We start from the raw sequence: 17,060 nt of genomic DNA on the forward strand, positions 1-17,060 counted from the left end.
TCGCTTGGCGCCGCCACGCTCCGCTGCACTCTCCTTGACTCTCTGGCAGAGAGCCCTGTGTGTATGGAAATAAGCTATAATCACTGTTATATGTGTCCCCTCTCTGGCATTTCATAATGGTGTCATTATACCTTTTTTCCCCCTTCTCTCTTCTCTCTTCGGTACAACCCCTCGCCCACCCCTCCTCCTCCCATTACTCCTTCACTCCTTCCTCCCCTCTTCCCCCTTTCCTTTCATAACTCTCCCTCTCTCTCTACCTGTCCAACCATATACCTCATTTACGCACTCTCGTTCATCCAGATGACAGGAACAGGTGGATTATTAATCACGCTTTAAAATGTAGCTCCTCTGTGCTTCACTTCCCTTCCCATCATTACCGTGCGCCCTGCAACTCGTTCCCCACTGCGCCCCTTCTAACCCGTCCCCCTCCGTCCCTGGGTCCTCTTATAGATTCCTACAATTACTCCTTTTTTTTCCTTCTTTTTCTTTTCAGCTCATGTCCTCTATTTACCTCTCCTTCCAAATGTCATTCTCCTCATCTCTGTTTCAGCGGGGGGTCATTCTGACCTGCTGCTGTCCTCCTCTGTCACTCCATGTTCACTGTTGTACTGGACCGCTGATGTCTCCTGCTCTGTCTGCCAGGAGATATGCCTGGAGACTAAAGTGTGTGTGTGTGTGTGTGTGTGTGTGTGTGTGTGTGTGTGTGTGTGTGTGTGTGTGTGTTTGAGTTACCCAAGTGTGAGAGAGTGCCAATGAAGGAAAGAAAAAGACTAAGAAAGAGGGCCATCCGGATGACGTGGCGATCTATTCCGTTGCCTGCCAACATGGGGACCGCTGGTTCGAATCCCCGTGTTACCTCTAGCTTGGTCAGGCGTCCCTACAGACACAATTGGCCATCTCTGCGGGTGGGAAGCCGGATGTGGGTATGTGTCCTGGTCGCTGCACTAGCGCCCCTTCTGGTCGGTCGGGGCGCCTGTTCGAGGGGGAGGGGGAACTGGGGGGAATCGCGTGATCCTCCCGCGTGCTGCGTCCCCCTTGTGTAACTCCTCACCTGAAAAAGGGGGGAAAAGCCAAAAGAGAGAAAGAGAAAAAGTATGGAAGTGGGCATGAAAGAGAGAGGGAGAAAGAGCGAAATGGAGAGACAGAGACTAAGCAAGATGGACAGTTGGAGGTGTGTGTGTGTGTGTGTGTGTGTGGTATGGCAGTGTGATGGAGTGCACACTGGAATATCTGCACACAAACGACTCAGTTGTTGGATTTGTGGCTGTGCGGGATCTCAGCATCTGTTTTGGGCTAACGTTCTCCGGCTGTCTCCGCGTTACTCGTGTCCGTCTTCACTTCACATACTTGGATTCTCCCACTGTCAGCGTGTCAACGTGACAGTGACGTGACGTGGTTTGAATTGATACGTTTGTGTCGCTAACAGGCATAAAGTCTGTCAGTGTTGAATATCTCTCTTCTTCTTCCTCTCGAAATCTCTCACGACACGTTTCTGAAATGTGGGTTCAAACCCAAAGGCATCTTGTGGGGAGGCTTAAGATGGCTCACCAAATCATTCTGGAGACGTCTTTTTTTTTTGTTGTACATTTGCTGTGTTACAAGGATTGCTCAGATATCTGCAAACTGAATTTGAGTGAATAGATGAGCTCAGACGTGCTGGTTATCAGCCTAAAAACATCACTCAGTTTGTTAAGTTAGTGTTCATAAATGTCCGCAAAGCCAGATTTGAGTAGAAAAATGAGGTTATCTCATACGGCTTATCTCCTAATCATTCACACGTGTTTTCTGTCACTCTCTGGTCTCTATACCAGTTGCTACCAAATTATTACAAGAAAAAAACTGCAGCAGCAGCAGCATTTGGTAATTGATAAAGCTGTTTATTTTGTGAAGAAATTATTTGCATTATTTTCTAATTAGAATGCGAGTACTTCATCCATTTATCTGCAGTTGAAATGTAAAAAAAAAACTCAGCTTTCAAGTATTTCCATTTCATCTCGTCAAATGAAAAGTGTCGATTGTCGGTGACACTGAAAAAATTTCCACCATAGAGACACCACATGTGCCGGACTCAAAGGAGTCAGATCCATCTCTGAGCCGCTGGAGACACGTGATGTCTTAAAGGGTAAACCTGTGTTTTTACAACCTCGGTCTTATTTTCATAGTGTTTTCCATCATTCATATCAGTTGTGATGTCATTTTGTAGATGTTGCACATGGACCACTGCTGGACTCAGCTTTACAGCGGTGTCTTATGGGACAAGTGAAAAGGAGTGTTGAAACAACAAACCCCCCTAGTGTGTCAGTCAGACTGTGTCCATGCCTGTCCATTATCTATGACTTCTCTATGGTGCTGGCCGGCTAGTTTATGGATGGTTACTACTACTTCTGGCTGCTACATCCTGCAGGTTGAACCAGGGAGTAGATCAGCAACGTCATCCACCATTGATCATATTAGACATCCATTATCCAAACCACTTATCCTGTTCTCAGGGTCGTGGGGATGCTGGAGCCTATCCCAGCAGTCATTGGGCGGCAGGCAGGGAAACACCCTGTACAGGCCGCCAGACCATGACAGGGCTGACAAACACACACACACATTCACACTTAGGGACAATTTAGTACGGCCGATTCACCTGACCTACATGTCTTTGGACTGTGGGAGGAAACGGGAGCACCCGGAGGAAACCCACGCAGACATGGGGAGAACATGCAAACTCCACACAGAACATGACCCGGGACGACCCCCAAGGTTGGACTACCCTGGGGCTCGAACCCAGGACCTTCTTGCTGTGAGGCAACTGCGCTAACCACTGCACCACGTGCCGCTCATATTGGACATCTCACATCATAACTTTTAACCTTCACTTCCAGATACGTGGTTTAGTCATTTGGATTAAATTGGACTTGTTGAAATATGTCTGACCCTGCTGTTCAGTTGTCCCATAAGACACTGTTGTAAAACTGAGTCCAGCAGTGGTCCATGTCCACAATCTACTGCATGAAGCCAGGGCATAAAATTGTATGTCCATCGTGCACATCATAACTGACATGCATAATGAAAGAACGACAAAAATGATACCCGGGTTGTAAAAAAACAAAACATGGAATTATCCTTTTACGATGTTGTGTGAAAATGAATGAAACTCCTCTTTCTCTCTTCCCCATCGCAGTCTATTCTCAAATAACCAAGAACGTTTACAAGCCAATCCAAAAACCCTAACTGTTGCAGAAGGAATAATCAGAGGAAGAAGAGAGGAGACATTCCTCTGAGGATGGCGTGGGACTCAGTTTGGCCGAGTGCTCTGACCACGGCTGCTAATTGCGCGCCAATGATGGAGAGAGAATGTTCGGTGATATGCTGCGCTTGCAGTGCATCATGGGTAGCTGACCTGTGTTGACTCTGTCTGTACCTTAAGGCAGTTTTGTGTGTCTTACAATTGTGTGTGTGTGTGTGTGTGTGTGTGTGTGTGTGAGAATAAGGAGGAGACATATTTTGTGGTTTATAGGGTAAAAACAACAGCTTTCTTTGGCCCCTCTCGACTTGCTCAGACTGAACACATCTCCCACAAGCCACAGTGGGACGTGTGGGTCTGAGTTGTGTTGTGTTGTAACAGACACACACTCCATGTAGCGGGAGGGCCGAAATACAGGTGCTGTGTTTACTACCCTCCGGACATGTCTCTCTTTTATTTTTTCCTTCTCTCTCTGTGGGTCTCTCCTTTCTTTCGCTCTCTCTGAAGGATGCCGAAGAATATTGATCTGGAAAACGCTCAGAAGAAAGTTTGGAGGCAGCGGGAGGAAATTAAATAGTGTCAAAGTAAAACCAGACGACAGAAAGCGCGAGCTGAGCAAATCCTTTAATTTGATTAAGTAAATTACAACAACAACCACAACAACAACAAAAGTCTCCTTTTTTGTTTTATTTATTTCCTTTTCTTCTTCATCTCCTCCTCCTCCTCCTCCTTCACTCCTGCTAGAAGGCATCTCTCTGGTTGCTTAGCAACAGGGAAACAGTTTTTCTTCGGTTCTGCCAGTTTGCCCAGGGGCCGACAGGGAGACAGGGTGGGTGGGGGTCACAGTGGATGCTCTATTGTGTTCTGCCAGTGTAGTGTATGCCTACAGCTGGGTCAGGGGGTTTCAAGAGCCTCTCCGACCCTACCCCCCCCCCCTTTGCCCCGTCAAGGTGCCCGCGGCAGGCACCCCGGGTTTACAGCAGAGCTAATGATAGCGGGGCCGACATGTGAGTCACCCACACCCCGCAGCGGCAAACACGAGGTCACAGCGGGGTCAGAGCGGAACAACAGCGTGACCCCTAACCACGGGACCCGGGATCATCTGGACCCCTGAGAAGAGGAGCGCTTTTCTTCTTTTTATGATGTGTTCAGAGGTTGAGTCACAAGTCTGATGAAACAGTTTTGTAACTCCCCCATAAAAAAGTGTGAGTTTCAAGGTATGTTTGACAGATGATGTATTCGTATTCGCCAAGGTTTTTTTTTTTTTGGTTTTGTTTTTCTGAGCACTGCAGAATGAAGATTCTACAATAACAAGCTAGTCGCTGAAACAAACACTCCTTCTCTGTTGTTACGTCGTTCTTTCTCTCTCCAGGTGATTGTCACGTTGTAATCTTGCTAATAAGCGCCTTCGCTCTCTCCTCTGTGTCCTTTGTTCCCGTCCCCACCAGGTGCTCCGCCACTGTTTACGTGGCGTTCAGCGTGGCGGTGGCTACTTTCAGCTGCCAGCTATTATCCTGAAACACAGCGTCTCCACACACTGTGACCTAACCGTCAGTCTCCGCCCGTGTCCCCCCGGGGGGGGGTCACCAGCCAATCAAGCCTCACATTACTCATTTCCTCCCTCCCTCCTAGCCAATCAACCGTGTCATTACTGGCCTGTCTCTGGTCATTAAGGAGTCTCTACATCTGCCCATAGCTTCGCAACCTTTTCCCTTCGTGCCCGTGAGCGAGATATTTAAAACGCCCTTGAATGACAGTTTAATGTGTAATGGTCATGCGTCGCTTTGCACTGAACCCGAGTGAATATCACTCACACGCCGAGATTCTCCTAGTCCATAACAAGTCATTCTGAATGATGCCCGCCCCCCCTCCAAAAAAAAAAAGAAAAAGAAAAAGAAAGAAAAGTCGTTGGATTGAATTAAAGACCTGTCAAGTGACGCCTGTCTCTCTGGACTTCCTGTCTCCCTACTGCGGGACTCAATATCAAGTCTATTTTTTGGGTTTATAATATTTTCCTCAAATGCAGAGCTCTAATTAAAACTGTCAGTTGCAGTTAATGACATGAGTGTTGGTCTAGCATGTGACAGATTTGTGTGTGTGTGTGTGTGTGTGTGTTGTGTAAGTGAGCTGGTCCTGCTGTTCTGCTGACTCGCTGATGAATATTGCATGACCACAGAGCTGGCTGGAGATGTTAGTAACTGGGGATTGAAAACTGTGTTTGCAAACAAATGCACAAACACACACACACACACACATATTTAGCATTTCCGCCCTGCTCTTTGATTTTATGGACAGATCTCAGCATACCTCCGACTGGCCTCCTCTTGATGCTGACATTTCGCACCATAAGCCTCTGGTCTGCATCGGCTGCACCCACCACACACACACCTCTCTCTCTCACACACACACACACACACACACACAATCATTGGTTAAGGCTGGTTAAAGGTAATGCTGCACGTGAGGTTGTGATTGGCTGTCAGGTGTGTGGTTGTGATTGGCTGCTAGGTGTTAAGTGCAGGGTTGTGATTGGCCATGTTAGTTTTGAGGTTGTGATTGGCTGTCAGAGTGATTGACAAGGTGTGGGGATTATATTTTGGTGCTTTTCTGTCTCTTGATGTGACATCATCATGCTGACGTTAGCCAACCTTCTAACACAAGGTAACATGAGTGAGATTTTATTTTTCAGTTTTTTTTTCTTGTTTCTTTGTTTGTGACCCTGAGACGAGGACAAAAACTAATTTCAAGGGGAGAATATCATAACAAAAATCTCGCCAAACTCTCCAGACTCATACTGGCATTATCATTCAAACTGGCTTTGCGGTTGAATAAATTGAGCCCATCAGGGGCCTGGTGTGAGTTCCCGGCTGGGGCTTTGGGCTCTGAGAAGATCACTCAGGGTTTGCTGTGCCCTTGAGCAAGGCAATCCATGCTATGTTGTGGAATGTGACTTAATTTGTGTGTGTGTATCTGAGTCAGACCCGAGGCTTATGGCTTCGGCTTAGAACAGACTGAAAGGGTCTCACCCCACAGGTAGAGATGGGGGTTTTTATTTTAGCTTCGAGCTGGATTAGAGATCATTTTCCTTGTTAGATATCTCTGCTGGTTTGGTGCCGACAGTTTTGGGTTAACCACGGGCTGATATAATGAGCTGTAGATAGACGAGTCTATCTGAAAGTCAACCTATTATTATTTTCTGTGTCTGACCGCAGGTTGGGTAAATCCCACCCATCTGGTTTTCCAAGAAAGGCCTGCGACACGAACACACGATTTGGAAACCAGTTGGGTTTAGGTTGCAAAAGGTTGCCTCAGCACGTTGACTAACCTGGTGTGGGATTGTTTTTTTCCTTGTGTTGGCCATCATATCCAGTCCCACATTTTAACCCTTTCTCTTCCATTCTTTACTTTTTTCTTTTACCCCTCACAGTCCATCAGGGAGGTGACGGGCTATGTGTTGGTGGCCCTCAACCAGTTTGACTACCTGCCGCTGGAGAACCTGCGGATCATCCGAGGAACCAAACTGTACGAGGGACGCTACGCCTTGGCCATCTTCCTCAACTACCGGCGGGATGGCTACTACGGCCTGAGGCAGCTCGGCCTTCGCAACCTCACAGGTCAGAGGTCACGGGAGAGGGAATACCATAATACGAGCAGCAAATGATAGTAATAAATTATTTACACGATACTTTTTGACCACAGTTATGATGGAGGGATTTACAAAACACTCATTTAACTGGGCTGCAGTCGGGTGGGTGTTTTTTTTCCTCAAAATAGTGGAGCTTTATATTCTATATTATATTATGCAAGCCAACCTTTGACTCACTTCTATTACATTGCTATCACTATTACTAAAGGCTGGTAATTTAGTGGAGTTATTGTCAAATAATGGATATCCAAGGCTAGAAAAACATTATATTGTAGTGATTGAGAGCTTATTTTGTTCTTAAGGTAATTGCTGGTTGGTTTCATTGAAAACACTCTATTTGGGCTTTTTGGACCTTGGTCTACTACTATAGGCCAGTAGATTTAACATCACTATGTATAAACAGGGTGGCGCAGTGGTTAGCACAGTCGCCTCACAGCAAGAAGGTCCTGGGTTCAAAACCCAGGGTAGTCCAACCTTGGGGGTCATCCGAGGGTGTCCTCTGTGTGGAGTTTGCATGTTCTCCCCATGCCTGTGTGGGTTTCCTCCGGGTGTTCCGGTTTCCTCCCACAGTTCAAAGACATGTAGGTCAGCTGAATTGGCTGTAGTAAATTGTCCCTAGGTGTGTGTGCGTGTGTGTGTGTGCGTGTGTGTGCGTGCGTGCATGCGTGCCCTGTGATGGCCTGGCAACCTATCCACGGTTTCTCCCCGCCTGCCGCCCAATGACTGCTGGGATAGGCTCCAGCATCCCACGACCTGAATTCGGATAAGCGGCTTGGGTAATGGATGGATTGATGGATATCCCAGGCTAGAAAACATATTGTCGTGATTAAGAGCTTATTTTGTTCTTAAGGTAATTGCTGGTTGGTTTTGTTAAAAACACTCTATTGGTCTTTTGGAGCCTGGTTTAACAAGTCACCAGACATCTACACCCAAATTTAAGATACATTCATAAAACAATGGAGGACAACTTCAATGATATAAAAGCGTACTAAAACCCCAGTCTGTGAAAGGGAGTTTTAAAATGTTGAGTTTGAAAGAGTGTCTTAAAAGTCAGCAAAGAATTTCCTTGTTTGAGCAGAAAGCCCTTTCACACAGTCTGGGGTCTCTGACAGAAAAGACTCGGTTGTCTCTGGTCGTGAATTTGGACTTAGAGACAAAATAAGCCTCCAAACGTGTTTATGCACTTGTCTGTCTGGAAAAGTGCTGCTCAGTCCGTTTGTCTGACCCAGAACTCAGTGCTGTCATATCAGTTCTCATTTTAAAAATTAAATGAAGCAAAATAGAAAGAGAATAGATTATTATTTGGTGATAATATACCTGTATGTTCTCTATTGATGATGACGAACCATTGGGGAAAACTGCCATTCATAGCAATCTCAGCACTCTCTGAACAGGAGCGGAAAGTTTGGTATACTAGAAATACATTCGTCACCACCCTATTGAATTTTTTTCAGTTTCCCACGCAATGAGCGGTTTTGTTAGACTTCTTTTTTACACCCACAGATACATATTTTAATAGGCCCCTTTTAATTAAGCCACAAAATTGAAAGTTAACTTTTGAAGCAACATGTCATGTTTCTGGGCAAGTTAATCCTGTGTGTTGCAATAAGCAAGGGATCAAATGGCTGTGAAAAGTCCAATTTTCTCAGTTAATTACATTTTTTTGTTTACTCACTCTGAAATAGGCTTGTTTCACAGGGATCGTTTTATATTAACATGAAAAACCGTCTCTCTCTCTTCTGTATCAGAGGACATTTGCAGCTCTCTGAACTGGATTAGGGATTCAAGCGAGTGGATGACTGTATGTTGACCTTACATATTGTACAAATAAATCAGGAAATGCTTTATTGATCCCCTGGAGGACGGTGCCTTTTTTGCCCTTTGGGGAGATCACAGGTCATGGTAAGTTGTAAAACATCACTCGTGGTGTGTGTGTGTGTGTGTGTGTGTGTGTAAGGATTTGCTCATAGACATTTCAGCAAGGTTGCCTTGCACTCTCTTTGCAGTTTTATTACCTGGTGCATAAATTGTGTGCATTAACTGTATGTATTCTACATTACCTCGCTCTGCATAGTCTATGATGTTACGTTATAATGCTGGTATTTGTGTGTATTTTGTGCATTTGATACCTATTGCGTGTCTGTCCGTCCTGGAAGAGGGATCCCTCCTCTGTTGTTCTTCCTGAGGTTTCTCCCATATTTTTTCTTTTCTCCTGATAAGCATTTTCTCGTGGAGTTTTTCCTTATTCGGGTCGAGGGTCCCAGGATAGAGGGGTTCGTGTGTCGTATGCTGTCCTGTGTTGTTGTATATTGTACTGATCGTAAAGCCCTTTGGGACTACCTTGTGAATTTGGGCTATACAAATAAACCTGACAAGGTTGATTTCATGTAAAGTGGATGGTGGGTCCTCCAGATGACACTGCCCTTGCTAAAATTCTACTGCCAATCAACAGTAATCAAACCCAGACTTATTACATGGCAGACTTCTTTCCTACCTAATATCCATCGCATTATGTACATGCTAATGTCAGACCCTCAGGTTTTCATTAGTCCGGCATTACCTGCATTTCTCTTTTGTCTTTTCTGAATAATGCTGTGAGTTCCCGCTGATTGGTATGCTGCTGAGGTGGGATGTATGCCACGAGGGAACTGTTAATATCTATCAGACCCACTTGCTGCTTTATATACCCTATTTACTCACTGTTTGAACAAAGCACACTTGCAAGCCTTGTAAATAGAGCTACTATGCCAGCCGATGCATTAAAAGATTCCCCGGTGACTGCTAACAACCGGCGAGCCAGGTGTTGGCATATGTTGCAGTTTGACTCCGCGGGCAACCGAGCAGCATTTCCATTTCCCCGGAGGGAGGGAGGAAGGGAGAGAGAGAGAGACGGCAGGCTGTGGGAGACATGTTTGGTGACGGACAGCTGTCACAAGAGATATGAGGCTGAGAAGTGATGCTCCGTTGTAGACCCCGAGTTAGTTTGTTTGCAGAATTTCTGATTGATTTCATGCTTTTCTGTGTGAGTGGGGTGGGGGGGCGCAGCGTAAGGCAGAGGTCTTGACCTGGATGGAAATCTGCAGCTGAACGCAGGGGTGCTTTGCATGTCAAGGTAGATATAAGACTGTCACCCAGCACAGATGAGATATGTCTTGAAAGCTCAGGTTGGACGCTGGTCGTTGGTAGACGTTACCATGAGGTGTTAGCATGCGAGCGGAGGCAGGAGAAGTCAAAGGTCAACTGAACCAGTTTCAGCTCAAGGAGAGTCTTTTGAATGTATAAACACTTTTCTAACAGGCCCATACTGAATGGGAGACATCCTAGACTCTCCTTGTATTTTGCTTTTGTTCACATAGCTTTAATGTAAAGGTTGTTCTGTCGTTCCTCATCGTCATCATCATCATCATCATCTTTGTTTTCAATCTTAGCAGTGTTGGTGCAGTAGCAAGTGAACGAAAACTAGAAAAGGTAATGGAAATGATGATAGATGGTCCTGCACAAGACAAATTTTATGACTGTGGACCTGAACCCACAAATGAGCAAGTGAACATACAACATCAAACCAGCTTTCCTTTTCAAAATCAAACTCAACACAATTGAAATTAATCACAATATGACTAATTAATATGATAATATCACTGTTATCAGGAATCAGAAACACTTTGTCATTTCATTTCATGCGCTTGCGCGCACAAAATGAAATTAAATATCGTTTCCCCAGCCCACAGCAGTGCAACACAAAGACAAAAACACATATCCAAACTATGAGAACACACATATCCAAACTAAACAAAAATGACACTGTCCAGGAGAACGAACGCCAGCCAGGATCACTGTCAGACCTGCTGGTCTGCATGGACTAGCAGTTAGTTTAGCCTGCCCTGCTTCCACATCCTGTCAGACCACCCTCAGTGTTTCGTCTTCGGGTGAGGCTCCGGTCGGGGCCGTGGTCCTTGGGCCCACAAGATGCAGCAGACCAGGCTCCCTCAGCCGATCCAACCCCAGTTCTCCCAGCCAGACACCTTTGACACACCTCTCCGCACTCCACTGACGACACTAAAAACACCGTCAAGGCTAGGCGAGGCTGCTTTAAGTCTGCCCTCGGTGTTATTGGAACTGCTGGTCTGCATGGGCTGGTAGTTAGTAGCTGTTAAATATTACTATTAATAATATGACTTGAAGGCTTTAATATATATAATAAGATATAAGACTAGAAAATCCCATAACATGACCAGTTTACATAATGATATGACTAGTAAATATAATAATATGAGCAGTCAATTTCAACATGGGTTATTGCATGGATTTAGGGAAATTCAGTGACTCACGCCATCCCACTTGCCCTCAGAAACGCACACATTGGACCAGATGAGTGTCTTTTTTTTTTTAAATTGGTGTAGTTTGACGCCCATCAAAAGACTTTTTTTGGGGGGGGATTTTCCCCCCTTTTTCTCCGCAATTGTATCCAGCCAAGTACCCCACTCTTCCAAGCCAGCCTGGTCGCTATTCCACCCCCTCTGCTGATCCGGGGAGGGCTGCAGACTACCACATGCCCCCTCTGAGACATGTGGAGTCTCCAGCCGCTTCTTTTCACCTGACGGTGAGGAATTTCGCCAGGGGGACGTGGCATGTGGGAGGATCACGCTATTACCCCCAGTCCCCCCTCCCTCCTGAACAGGCATCCCGACCGACCAGAGGAGGCGCTAGTGCAGCGACCAGGACACACACCCCACATCCAACTTCCCACCCACAGACACGGCCAATTGTGTCTGTAGGGATGCCCGACCAAGCTGGAGGTAACACGGGATTCAAACCGGCGATCCCCGTGTGGGTTGGCAGCCACGCCACCCGGACACCCTCCATCAAAAGACTTGTATTGTAGTCCACAATAAACTGTGCAGCAATTGCAACTAGTCGTATCTACGGAAGTACCAAATATCAGTAAAAGTGCTTTCCATCCGCTTCCTTTCTATTCAAATTAGTTTGTTTTGCTTACTTTGATTTGTTGTTGTTGTTCACATCTCTGAGTGATAGAGGTCACACTTCATGTATAATGACACCCATGATTAGCACCTGTAAACAGCGGTTCACCATAACATGTAATACAGAGAGGTTTATGGTGTCAGAGAACAGAGATAAAGGATATGTGGGTGTTTTCAGGGCATGCTGACACCCTAAGCTAATACGCCGGTGGGACATGTCGATTTTAGGCACCTCAACCATGAGAGAAATACTGAAATTATCTCCCATCCCCATCTGTATCATCACAGGTCACTTATATTGTTAATTTGAAGCCTTTCTCCCCTGCTGTGGACGGTGTCTGGCCGGCTTTTATCCCCCTCTGCTCCGGCAGTTTGGAGCTAATGTGTGCTAATGTGTTTCATGTTCTGTGGTCAGAGGCTGTGAGAGGACACCTGAAGTAGGACACTTTGGGGGGGAAATAGCATCAAAACAACCCCAACAAGCACATACATAGAGAGAGAGAGAGAGAGACACACACACACACACACACACACACACACACACACACACACACACACACACACACACACACACACACACACACACACACACCATGTCCAGTCCTCTGGCCTCCTGCACCCTCCTTCACCTGTATTTCCTGCTTCACCATCTCTTCTGCCATAGCAGCTCTAAACTAACTGCCCTGCTGACCTAGTATAGAGCCACGTTTATCTGGGTGAGTGATGTTGTGTGTTTATGCATCTGTGTGTATCTTTACATTGTGGTGTGGTTATCGGTATGTTTATGTGCTGGCTGTGAAAACAAATTTCCCGTGGGACAATTAAGACTATATCTATCTACTATAAATGCAGTCATTAAAAGCAACCCCCCCTCCCCCAAGGCAGGTTGACCTCAGGTTAGATTTCAAATCTGGTGCATTTTTCTGAATTGTGGTTTGATTCAGACGGAGACGGCCGGGGTCCGTCGGCGAGCAGTCCCTCACACTTTATTTGTTTTCCATTAGGTGAACGTTAAGTGTGATGAATGTGGTTCATAAGCCTCTCAGAACGACATGGTGACGTGATTAGCCTGCTCTGATCATCTCACTTACACACACACACACACACACACACACAATATACAAATTGATGTGTCTGTTCTGTTTTGGTAGCATTTCCGTCCTGCTCTCTGATTTTATGGACAGATCTTTGCGTACCTCCTTCCAGCCTCCTGCTGATGCTGACATTCCACATCATAAGCCTCTGGTCCACATCAGCTGATCCCACCATGGCATGAACACACACACACACACACACACACAGCATAATGCAGGATTCGGCCGTACATATGGATAAGTGTGGCATCCACCCGATTGCATCCAGCTGGGCCGCAGGGGAAGAAAATTTAAAGAACATGAGTGTCTCTTTGGGCGGCAGGCGGGATAGGCTCCAGCATCCCTGTGACCCTGAGTAAGGATAAGCAGTTTGGATAATGGATGAATTGGATGGAGTGTCTCTTTTGAAGATATCCAATCAGGCCAGCCATGGCAGATTTTTAACCTCCTCGTGATAAAAAGCGATGGATTAAAAATAAAAGATGTATGAATGGATAACTACAAACTGCTGTGCATCCTTTCATGGGTTAATGCATAATGAAGGACAGGAGAGAATGGCAGGGCTCGTCCTGTGTTGTGCAGTGTTCGTTCGGCCCTTATCTAACGGGGGATATCTGCGGCGTAGTAATAGTATTCCATCCCTTTCACTGCACACAATACATTAAACAAGAGCTTCACTGCAGGGCTGCGGTCTGCTGTGGATTCCCTGCACAGTGGGAACCCGCAGAAAGCATGGAATTGAATTTGCCGATGGAGTCTGCACATGTACAGCTGTTCCCTCCTTGTACCAGCAGGTTTTTGTGCTAATATGCGTTAACACAGCTCTTAAGATACTGTCATGTTTGACTTCATGTTCAACCCAAATCCCCCCATCCCATCTGTTACTTGGGGTTCCTCCCAAATCTTCTTTTCTTTTAAGATTATTTTTTGTTTTTTTTGTTTTTTGCCTTTATCAGACAGCGATAACGAAGAGCCAGACAGGAAATGTGGAAGAGAGAGAGAGAGAGAGAGAGAGAGGGGCATGACGTGCAACAAAGGTTGCCTGCAGGAACCGAACCGACGACAGCCGCAGTCACGCGGCACACACTACAACCATTCGGCCACAGAGGTGCTTGGGTTCCTCCTAAATCTGAGGAACCCAGAGCACACGCAGATGTGTACCCAAACACAAACACACAATCATGCATGAATAGGCCTCTCCATGCATGCAGGTGCATATGCACGCACACATGCAGACGTGCTCAGATGCAACTCAAGGACATGCAAACACACTCATGTTTGTAGTGGCCTGTACGTGCATGCAGGTGCATGCATATAACATGTCTCGCTGCACACAGGAATACTAACTGCCCCATGTGGTACCCAGTTGGTAGTATTAACCAGAGTAAGGCTCTCTGCACTAATGAGGCTGCCTGTTTCAGTTACTGGTTTCCCATCATGCATCCCGAAACATTTGTTTTTCAGTGTGCTTGTTTTGTGAGTTTTTTTGTTTTTGTTTTTTTCATTTTCTTTTGACCGTTGTCCCACTCTGAAATTACCAATTTGGAAGTGAGCCAAATGGCTCAATGTTCCCTCCGGGTGAGTTGGGAATCCAACTTCCCATCTGGTAGCAATGCCCCCCGCACCCCTGTGCAGGAAGCAGAGCACTAGTACACCCTTACCCCCCCCCCACACACACACACACCCCATATCCAGTCTTCTGGTTTCCTGCAGCCTCCTTCATCTGTGTTTCCTGCCTTACAGCTCACTGAACTATACTGTAGTAGTAGAAGTAGTACATTTACATTTACTCATTTGGCAGAAGCTTGTGTGGGAGTGGGTGGAGAAGAGTGTCAGGAGTGATTTGCGACAGAAGGGTACCAGCAAGAGTGAAAGGGAAGGTTTACAAGATGGTAGTGAGACCAGCTATGTTGCATGGTTTGGAGACAGTGGCACTGATGAAAAGACAGGAGGTGGAGCTGGAGGTGGCAGAGTTGAAGATGATAAGATTTTCATTGGGAGTGATGAAGGACAGGATTAGGAACGAGTATATTAGAGGGACCGCTCAGGTTGGACGGTTTGGAGACAAAGCGGGAGAGACAAGATGGGAGATGGTTTGGACATGTGTGGAGGAGAGATGCTGGGTATATTGGGAGAAGGGTGCTGAACATGGAGGTGCCAGGGAAGAGGAGAAGAGGAAGGCCAAAGAGGAGGTTTATAGATGTGGTGAGAGAGGACATGCAGATGGCTGGTGTGACAGAGGAAGATGCAGAGGACAGGAAGAGATGGAAACGGATGATCCGCTGTGGTGACCCCTAACGGGAGAAGCCAAAAGTAGTAATAGTAGTAGTAATAGTAGATTTGGCAAATGCTTGTATCCATAGTGACTTACAACAGTCAGTAATTAGCAGATAAATTTGAGTATAACCAACTGACATCATAAGGCGCTACATAAGAATTATATCATAGAGGTGCTCTATGAAGTAGTAGTAGTTCATTTTGTTAATAGTATTCATTTTGTAGTAGTACTTTATGATGTAGTAATAGTGTATTTGTGTGTGTCAGGTTGTAGATAGTAGATACATAATCTCCAGAGAAAAGTTTCACAGCCAAAGGCAGTGACCCGAGCTATCCCCTAACCTGACATTACTCTTTGTGTAGGGTTGTCTTACTAATTGGGGTATTTTCCATGTTTTTTATGCAGTGTTGAGCTTGACAATTCATTTACCGACTCAAGAGACCGTCATCTTACCACTGTGCTAAATCAGCTAAATATATGGGAATTCACAAAACTGGCGACGGGAGAATCGAACAAAATTTCCCCCTGCGTGCTAGTCTTGAGAACGGGTCAGAGGGTTTAACCGAGGATGGAGCCTTGTCGATTGACTGAAGAACATTTTTATCATTAAGAATTATCAGTCGTGCTTTGGGAAAGTGAGTAATCCTCCACGCGAGTGCTAACTGTCAAGATATCCGAAGGTGATGGAAGGAGTGAGTTTGATATTTATGTGCTAAATCCCTTCAATGGGGTGCAGACAGAGCTACAAAGAGATCCGACACATCAGAGGATTTTTATCTCCTGCTTTCCGCTCCAGAAAGGGCAGATTCCTCTGAAAGAGGAGGCTTCTGGTTTCACTCCAGCTCATGAGGACATGGTGAACCGATGCTGGGATAGTATTGCTATTATTCTTTCCTTTATGTTGAATAAAGTTTTAGGCATGCACTAAAAAAATATCCATCTAAAGTCCTTTGGTTCTGGACTGAATCTGAAAATTTTCGTTTCAACTGAACCAGTCCAAAATCTGGACTTTTGTGGTCAATTAATGACAGTCCTTTACAAAAATATTATTTTGAGATATTTCTTGAATCGAGTGATGCTGTTGGGGTAACAGTGTAGTGAGCTGTATTTTTTTGGGGGGGGGGCCTTTTTCTCCTGAAATGTACTTGACCAATTACCCCACTCTTCCGAGCCGTCCCGGTCGCTGCTGCACCCCCTCTGCCGATCCGGGGACGGCTGCAGACTACCACATGCCTCCTCCGATACATGTGGAGTCACCAGCCGCTTCTTTTCACTTGACAGTGAGGAGTTTCACAAGGGGGACGCAGCACGTGCGGGAATCATGCTATTCCCCCCCTGAACCTGCGCCTCGACAGACCAGAGGAGGCGCTAATGCAGTGACCAAGACACATACCCACATTCGGCTTCCCACCCGCAGACACGGCCAGTTGTGTCTGTAGGGATGCCCGACCAAGTCGGAGGTAACGCGGGGATTCGATCTGGCGAGCCCCATGTTGGTAGGCAACAGAATAGACTGCTACACTACCCGGATGCCTGATAGGGATTATTTTTGTACAAGTCTACACATTGATTTTTAGGAAAATCCGGCTCATTCTACTTTTAAAGACACAGTGCTAGTCTTTATCATGGTTTAGAATATAACCTACATTTTTGCAGTGTAAACAGAATGAAGATTGGGCGATACGCCAGGTCATATTTCAGGAGAATTCCTGTATTTACCATGAGCTCAAAATGTGCTCGTGTAAAGAAAAAAATATGGAAATGGGGGGGGGGGGATCCCGTGGTAATTGTGTTTGGAATATGAGAATGGGGGGGGGGACAACTTGCC

General features: G+C 45.9%; 1 protein-coding gene across 1 annotated transcript in view; it reads left to right on the plus strand.

Moving 5' to 3' along the window:
• The window catches only part of LOC130131813 (receptor tyrosine-protein kinase erbB-4-like), a 350,966-nt gene that overhangs the window by 128,509 nt on the left and 205,397 nt on the right, over positions 1 to 17,060 (plus strand). Inside the window, exons 2-4 of the mRNA XM_056301588.1 lie at positions 4,681 to 4,782; positions 4,865 to 4,954; positions 6,660 to 6,846. Of these exons, the coding sequence (XP_056157563.1) occupies positions 4,681 to 4,782; positions 4,865 to 4,954; positions 6,660 to 6,846 (379 nt within the window). The remainder of the gene's footprint in view (positions 1 to 4,680; positions 4,783 to 4,864; positions 4,955 to 6,659; positions 6,847 to 17,060) is intronic.

This window comes from Lampris incognitus, chromosome 21 (assembly GCF_029633865.1).
Source record: "Lampris incognitus isolate fLamInc1 chromosome 21, fLamInc1.hap2, whole genome shotgun sequence".
Lineage (NCBI taxonomy): Eukaryota > Metazoa > Chordata > Actinopteri > Lampriformes > Lampridae > Lampris > Lampris incognitus.